General features: G+C 32.4%; 1 protein-coding gene across 1 annotated transcript; it reads left to right on the forward strand.

The window, feature by feature from the left end:
- The first annotated feature begins 283 nt into the window (after positions 1 to 283).
- On the forward strand, positions 284 to 7,913 carry LOC114289962 (putative glycosyltransferase At5g03795). Its single transcript, XM_082907874.1, has 4 exons — positions 284 to 642; positions 3,737 to 4,005; positions 5,114 to 5,459; positions 6,928 to 7,913. Exons 1-4 carry the CDS (start codon positions 421 to 423, stop codon positions 7,603 to 7,605), a joined length of 1,515 nt encoding a protein of 504 aa, XP_082764000.1. The 5' UTR covers positions 284 to 420; the 3' UTR covers positions 7,606 to 7,913.
- Positions 7,914 to 8,599: the final 686 nt, after the last annotated feature.

An 8,599-nucleotide genomic window follows, 5' to 3' on the forward strand; every position in this document is an offset into this window, starting at 1 on the left:
TGATTAGTATATAACAATCAATTCCATTTTAAGATTGGGTTATAACAATCATTCTTGAAAGAATTTGTCCCTTGCTTCTTGATTGTATATAAGAAATAAAGAAGTATAGGTAGAAAATAAATAGAAAAGGGCATATTTGGAAATAGAAAGTTTATTTATTTAAATTTTTTTGCTGTCATTTCCTTAATTTTGCATGAGGTCCTCGAAAACAGTAGACAGAAGAGCAATCGATGCGGCAAGACACTTGCCTTTCTTTAGTATAATTCCCCACTTTTACACAATACTGCCATTGCTCTTCCTGCACTCAAACTTTTCGTCACTTTCCCAGGAAAAAAAGCACAGAATCACACCAAACACACACAACAAGATACACATATTCTATATCATAGGAAACTTGGTGTTTTCTAAAGAGAGAAAGAGATGGGGGACAGCAACAGAAGGCTGTGTTCATCGTCATCTTCATGGTCTTCAAGGTTTATGTTGTTGTTTATGGTATCATTGATTGTGGTGACTGTGTCTGTGGCTTTATTGGGTTCAAAGAACTCTTATTTGATCTTCAATTCTTACTATCCTTGGCAACAGCAGCCCTCCTTGCCGCCTCCTCCTTCACCTTCTGCGACTATTGGATTCAAAGAAAACCAGGTTTTGCATTTTTTAGTTCGCATTTCACACACACGTTTGTGTATTTAAGATTTGCGAGTACTCTGTGATATTGATATGCCTAATATATATATATATATATATATTATTTATCAACAATGATTCATCCCCCTTTTCCCCCACCCCTTTTGACCCCCTCTCTATCATTGGTTACCTTTTCTTTTTCTTTTTCTTTTTTTTCCTACTCCTCCAATCACCACCCGCCACGTGACAAAGGGAGTGAGGGGGTGACCCCCAAAAGGGGGTCCCAAGCATTATTCATTATTTATTTCTCAATTATCTAATACATGTGAATGAGCATGTGACACTTGTAAAATCTAGACCACTACATAAACTTTTCACATGATATTCTGAAACGAATAATTATCCGTATATATATTTGTCTATTTAAAGATTTTATGATTATATATATACAAATCTGTGTGTGCATATGTATAATTTTATTCTTATGTATATGTGATCGACTTTTTTATTTTTTATACATATATTTTTTATTTTGGCAGTTTCAATTGTGTAATCATAGAAATAAATTTAAAAAGCTAGTAATTCTGCAAATTCCAAAAGAACATAAAGGGTAATAGATTAATTACATAAAATACAGGTGGAGAACAATCTCCTTAACGGTGAATTCCACAGTTCGATGTGTATAATCAAAAAAGAAATTGTAATTGCTTTGTGTCACTATATTCACTGTTTTTTTTTTAAAAAAAAAAAAAAAAAAAAAAAATTGATATGCAAATTTGCTAAGTAGAAAGAATACATAGAGTGTGAGAGCAGTAAAATAAGGATACGCTTTTGATTTTGGTTTTTAAAATTGGTCATGGCATTTATTTAATACAGTGATTTGAATGATTCTTTGTTGGACAGATAGCTATTGGGTTATCAAACAATTTAATTTTTTGTGTCAGTAATATAGCCAGGGATGAAATTTGTTACTCCTAATTAATACAGTACCCCCATGGAAGATTCCTGATTATTTTGTAGATTTCACACTCATGTGAGATATTTAGTCATTCATTTAATAAAAAATTTGAAATTTATAGCATTTTTAATTAATTTTTTGCGCCAGTAATATAAATTTATTCATTTTTTGTGCCAGTAATATAGTTAGGGATAAATATCATTTTCATGATTGTTGAATGATATAGGCTTCGTTTAGGAATAATGGTTGGGTTGGATTTGGCTAGGGGTGTAAATTTGGCCCAGCCCGGCTCGGCCCAACCTATGTCGGGCCTCGCAGGCTCCTATCAAAATTTGGGTTAGTCCAGGCTGACCCATGAGCCAATAAATTAAGCTCAAGCTCAGGCCCAGGGGTATTTAGGCCTTGGGCGGGCCTGATCATTTTTTTTTTTTTAATTTTTTTCTACTAAAATTTTATTATTTTCTATTAAAAAATATACTAGGCCTCGGGGCAAGGCGGGGCGGGGCGGGCTTCGTGCTGGGACCTAAGTGGGCCTTAAGAGGGCTGATGGGTCGGGCTCCAAAACGATGGCCCAAGTGCTCGGGCTTGGGTCCAAGCGGGCCCATTTCAGGCCACCCACGGGCCGCGGGCTATTTTTACACTCCTAGATTTGGGACTATTTTAGTCACAAAAAGACCAAATAGATTTTTTACCTTAATAGGACAAAATGTCACATCTAACTCATAATCATTATATTCTTTCTTTCTAAAAAGAGTTAAAAAAATTCTTTCCAAACGAAACTTTTTAACCCTAAAAAAATAACCAAAAAGTCAAAAAGCTAACCCACTTCTCAAACGAACCCATAATAGAATTCCTCTATTTAATTTTAAGATTGAGAAAAAATGACAAAAAGGAAAGAAAAAAAAAAATCGGTTCAGACAATTTTACCCATCGTCCTTATTTGGTCCCAGGCTCCTTGGTGTGCCTTTTTTTTAATTTAATTTAATTTTATTCTTAGAAGAAGATTAATTACGAATACAAAAAGAATTATATCAAATTCAACAATTATAATCCAACAATACACAATTAGAAAATCTACAATTACAATATATATATATATATATAATGGAAAGAAATAATCAAATCAATACAATAAAGAATTTTAAAGAAATTTAGTCAAAACCCTTCCATTGGATCCTTATTTAGTGAAAATGTCAACTCAATTTATTTTGCTTTATAAACCCTCTACGGAAAAAACACATAATTGAGTAAAAACAAAGTAAAATATATATATATATATATTTTTTCCCCATGGATAATCCAGTTACTGTTTACATCAATTTCGACGGTAATAAATTTTATTTTATTTTTTTTATTTTTTTATTTTTTAACAATTTGGTAGTCAATATAGATCTTATTTGATATATTTTGATGAGAGGATTCTAAAAATATTAATTTTATTAAAAACCGACATTTACAACAAAAGTTACATTATTTTAAAATTTAATATTTTGATAATAGTGATATATGTTGGATTTTTCAAATAAAACTTTTTATACTGATCCTTAATATATTAAATTTTATTATGAGAAAATTTTGATCAAATCCCCCAACTTTTATAGCAATGCTATGATAATAAAATTTTTGTATATTATTTAGCATAGCATCACTATGATTAGTATTGTATCATTACGCAGATGACACGAAATGTGCTATGCACATGAAATAGAACATATTACTTTAATAATTTCTTAACTTTTTAGGTAAAGTTGTAGGCTTAAATTCTATTTGGTGAATTACACTCACCTCTTCATATATATATATATATAATTAGTACAATATTTTTGACATAATTATATTATTCTCTTTTAAATTTTTAATTCATATAACAGATAAATATATTTTTTTTATCAATAATTCATTAATTGTATTAATGAAAAAAATTGATATTATCATATATTTTCTACTAAAATGTATATTAATTTATATTTGTGTCAGTTTAGCCCTATTGAAAAAAGTATCAGTATATAATTATATCAAAAGTGCAAGATTGATTATATATATTTTTTTTTAAATTCAGCGGAAATGAGTATAATTTACCCTTTTTATTTTGCATATTTCCATGAAAAATTCTTTATGTTATTGTGGAATTATTCATTTCATAATTAAAAACAGGAAGGGAAGAAAGAAGGGATATGGAATAATAGCATGAATGGACCCCACATTGTTGTTCCTATCATGAATGACACTCATTCTATGGCACCACCAACACCAGTGAGTGCAAGAATAGAGAAGTACAGTAACTTAGAGAGGCTTGAAGCAAGTCTAGGACATGCTCGAGCTGCAATAAGAGAAGCCTTAACAACTAATGAAGATCATCACACTCAAGACCCTGACTACACCCCTACTGGTCCTATTTATTGGAATGCCACTGCCTTTCACAGGTAACCCATTTTTAACATTGCTTGTAAATCATAGTGGGATTTTTCAATTCTTTCTTCTTCTTTTTTTTAGGTAAGTTATGCTGTTACTTATAGTTTAATCGAATTGAAGTATTACTCGTTTCTCCCTAATTTCAATTTGAACCATGTATTTAAAGTTTTGTTATAATGTAGTCTCTTTGTTATGTGCCGTAAACATTTTACACGAAAAAAATCACATGTAAAATTAAAGGAATCAAAGTGAGTTTTAAAGAAACTATCGTTACGCTGGTAGTCTTTATAATTTCTTCTAAATTCTATTTTAGTTCCTCTAATTTTGCACATGATCTATTTTTTTCATTTAAAATTTTAACGATGAGTGGTGGATGGACCAGATTACAATAAAATTAAAAAAGTATGATTTAAATGATTTAAATTGAAACTAGTAAAATTTCACTCAAACAAGAGAATCAACATTGTAATTTACCCTTCCTTGTTTTTTTCATCCATAAAAGGGATAGGATGAATCTTAAACTTATACTTTCAGAGTAAATTACAGAAAAAAATATAAATTGGAGTAAATTGCAAAAAAAAATATAAATTGGATCAAGGTCACTAGTTTCACCAATAATTGAACTGTGAAATTATAATTCTATCATAAATATATTAAAAATTACGGTAAATTACACTTATCACCATCAAAATTTTGCCTGAATTTGACTATTGTCCAACGTCTTTAATTGTGACAACTTTAACTAATGTTTCAATGTGATTTTCTTTTCACTTACTGTAAAAAATTTAGACAAAATGCTCACATGACCACATTTTAGGTTTATTAGAAGAAGAAATTTGTATGAAAAATTACGTTTTTACTCTCCAACTTTCACTTAAATTTCACTTTATTAGTACTTTATGTTTCAATTATCACTCAAATTTCAAACACTACAGAGTAACAGAAGTTCCACCTCCAATAACTCACAAAACACGTTTCTTCGTTTTCAAAACATTTGTTCCTTTCTTACGTAACGTAAAACAAGAAACCGACAACGTTGTCAAACAAATATTTATGTTTTATTTATTTTTTCAAAATTGATAATAAAATCTCTAGAATAATTTTTAATCCAAACTGCAGGAGCTACTTGGAGATGGAAAAGCACCTCAAAGTATTTGTCTATGAAGAGGGAGACCCCCCAGTCTTCCACTATGGTCCCTGCAAGCACACATATGCAATTGAGGGACTTTTCATTCAAGGCATGGAGATTAGCAAGTTTAGGACCAGAGATCCAGAGAGAGCCCATCTTTATTTCCTTCCATTCAGTGTGACAATGATAACTCAAGTTGTTTATGTTGTTGATTCTCATGATTGGGGTCCCATGAAAAACACAGCCAAGGACTATGTTGATGTCATTGCCAACAAATATCCTTACTGGAATCGAAGCCTTGGTGCCGATCATTTCATGCTTGCTTGCCATGATTGGGTAAGGCATCACTTCTTAATTTGCTTCTATTTAATCTTCTCTTGCAACCAAAATCAACTAGTTATCCTAATTGTGCACAAAAAATTATAAAAATATGAGGCCAAAATGAATTTGGGTTATGTTTTGATTTTCTTATGCACGTAACATTATAGGTGGAGAGAGTATAAAATAGGTTTGTAGACTTGTCTTTAACTAGTACGGTTGGTTTGGCCGAACTTGATATGAGATTAATTGTGGATATCATGAGAATATATCAAATCAAACATCTCATAAATAGGTGGAGAGTGTCAAACTTTTAACTTGATTGATTGAATTTGTTCGCTACGCTAAGGAGAGTATGATTTTATTCACACTTGACTTAACTAACCAAATATGTGAATAAAATACATTCCTTCACTTTAAATGAGATTCGATTACCCAGTGGATATGGGCAAAGCTACACATGGAAGGGATTGATTACTCAATGCATGATTTAGTATCCAATTTGAAACAGATCAGGTGTGTAATGTAGTTTAGTGGTGCGTTGGTCCTTTTGGGCTGGTGTTGCTGTCAGTTTTGTTTATGTTGTTACTGTCTTGTTGGTAGCTCACAAACTTATGAGGATTATTACTTGCAAATGATAGGGTATGCTTCCCGGTGCCAACCTAATTGGGATGAAGTTACTTTATTGTGACGTGTTTGCACTTTGTTCCCCCTTTATTGATGTATCTCATTACTTTGCAGTTGTTTTTCCATCAATAAAATCTCTCTTTTTAGCTAATAACAAAAAAAAAAAGAAAAAAAAAAGAAAGAGAGATCCGTTACACTTTAAAAGAGATTTATTATACTATTAGCAATGCAATGTATCTAAAAAATTTAATAAAAAAATATCAACAAAAAATATAGGTTTTACTGTACAAAATAGAATCTAGAACACACTTCAACATTTTGAGTAAATTTCATGTGTTCTCATTTTATAGCTTTTCTCTTACATAGGGGCTATAAATTCAGAATTTGTTACTTAAAATTTATCTAAAATAACAATCAATAGTTCAAATTCATTTCACAAATCCCATAATTCACCAATTTGATCTCCACCACATAAAATAATTCTGGACAAAAATGTAGATATAAATTATAAGTTAATAGAATTTCTTTTCTCTTATACTATCTTAACCAATCAAAGAGTGTACACATCATCAAGTGTAACAAAATAATTGAAAGGATAGAGAGACTAATTCTCGTAAATGCTAATTTAACAACTAATAGTTGATTTTCGTCGAAAAAAAAAAAAAAAAAAGTGTTACAAAATAATTTCTCTCAAGAAACCTTGGCATGGTAGTTTTGTGAAACATTTGTTCTCATCAAACAGACAACCCAAAAAACAGCACCATGCACCACAAAAAGAGTAAATTCAGTTGATTCTTGTTCACACTTTGGATATCCTTGTAAATTCTTGAGCATTTATTTCACTGTGTTGCATTTGCAGGGTCCAGAAATCTCCTTTGCAGTCCCAAACCTGTACAACAACTCCATTAGAGCCCTCTGCAACGCCAACACCTCCGAAAAATTCAACCCTTCCCGCGACGTCTCCATCCCCGAAATCCACCTCCCATCCGGCACCACCACCGGCATGCTCGGCGGCCCCTCCCCTTCCCACCGTCCCCTCCTCGTCTTCTACGCGGGTGGCGTCCACGGCCCCATCCGGCCCATCCTCCTCCACTACTGGCAACACCACAAAGACCCATCAATCCAAATCCACGAATACCTCCCCAAAAACACATCATATTTTGCCATGATGAGGCAGAGCAAGTTCTGCATTTGTCCGTCGGGCTACGAGGTAGCGAGCCCGAGGACAGTGGAGGCTCTTTACACAGGTTGTGTACCGGTTTTGATTAAGGATCACTATGTGATGCCTTTTAGTGATGTTTTGAATTGGAAGACTTTCGCGGTGGTGGTAGCAGTAGAGGAGATTCCGGACTTGAAGAGGATTTTGGAGGGGATTTCGGGGATAAGGTATTTGAGGATGGTGAAGAGGGGGAGGGAGGTGAGGAGGCATTTTGAGGTTAGTTCGCCGCCGAGGCGGTACGATGTTTTTCATATGATTTTGCATTCTATTTGGCTTAGGAGGCTCAATGTCAGAGTTCGCGATGTCGATGTGCCGTGACAGGCAATGGGTGCAGAATTGCTAGAGAGCAAGAAAACAAATTGTTTCAGATTCAATACTTGTATTGCAAGTCTAAAATGAATTTGGATTATATATTTTTTTTTTGTTGATATTTTTCTGTGATTAATTTCTTACTCTTGGTGAGTGCTGTGGATTTGTTGTAGGTGGAATAGAGGTGGTTGTGTAGGGGTATTTTGGTAAATTATGAAAATTAGTATTTTTTATTTTTTTGTTTTTCCTTTTTCTTTTATTAGTTATAGCTGAAGGATTTTGGGAGATGAAATGATATTTTATGATTCAGTTTCTTTTGTTTCAGGATTATTGACCTCAAGTTTGTTTTTGTTTGTTTGTTTGTTTGAGTAAATTATATTTATCAGTATCTATAGTTTAATTTAGAAAATGCTATTAAACGCAGAATTGTTAAAACACAGTGGCTTGGAAAATCAATGTGGTAAGCCAGGCTGTCAATATTATTTATTTATTAAATATTTTTTAGGGAGTACCTAGTAAATTTGTGTGTTTGATATCTTTGTCTATATTCATTTATGAGTAATGCTAGAAACTCCAAATATTCTACCAAAAGTTTTACCAAATGTCTCACATGGGTGTGGAACCCACATTGTGTGGGTCCCACACCCATGTGAGACATTTGGTAAAACTTTTGGTAAAATTTTTGGGGTCTCTAGCATTTTTGTTCATTTATTTATACTTATGAATACATAACCAGTGCGTGTTTAGAGCTCGTATGCTAGCAATGTTACAATCATGCAAAAACATATCTGTTTTGGTGTGTAAAAGGTGTGATTGTCTGTTTTCTTGATACATACATGTGTAGTGGGTGCATATTCTCATTTTCTTCATGAGAATGTGTCTTCGAATTTTAAATGAGTGTAATTGTAGCAAATACATAAATGTTATAAATCATAAAAATTATCCTAAAGTCTATTTCAAAACAAGTTGTATAGTGTAAATTTAAAATTAGTAGGATGAAATG

The sequence above is a fragment of the Camellia sinensis genome, chromosome 15 (assembly GCF_055761805.1).
Source record: "Camellia sinensis isolate YWXY chromosome 15, ASM5576180v1, whole genome shotgun sequence".
Lineage (NCBI taxonomy): Eukaryota > Viridiplantae > Streptophyta > Magnoliopsida > Ericales > Theaceae > Camellia > Camellia sinensis.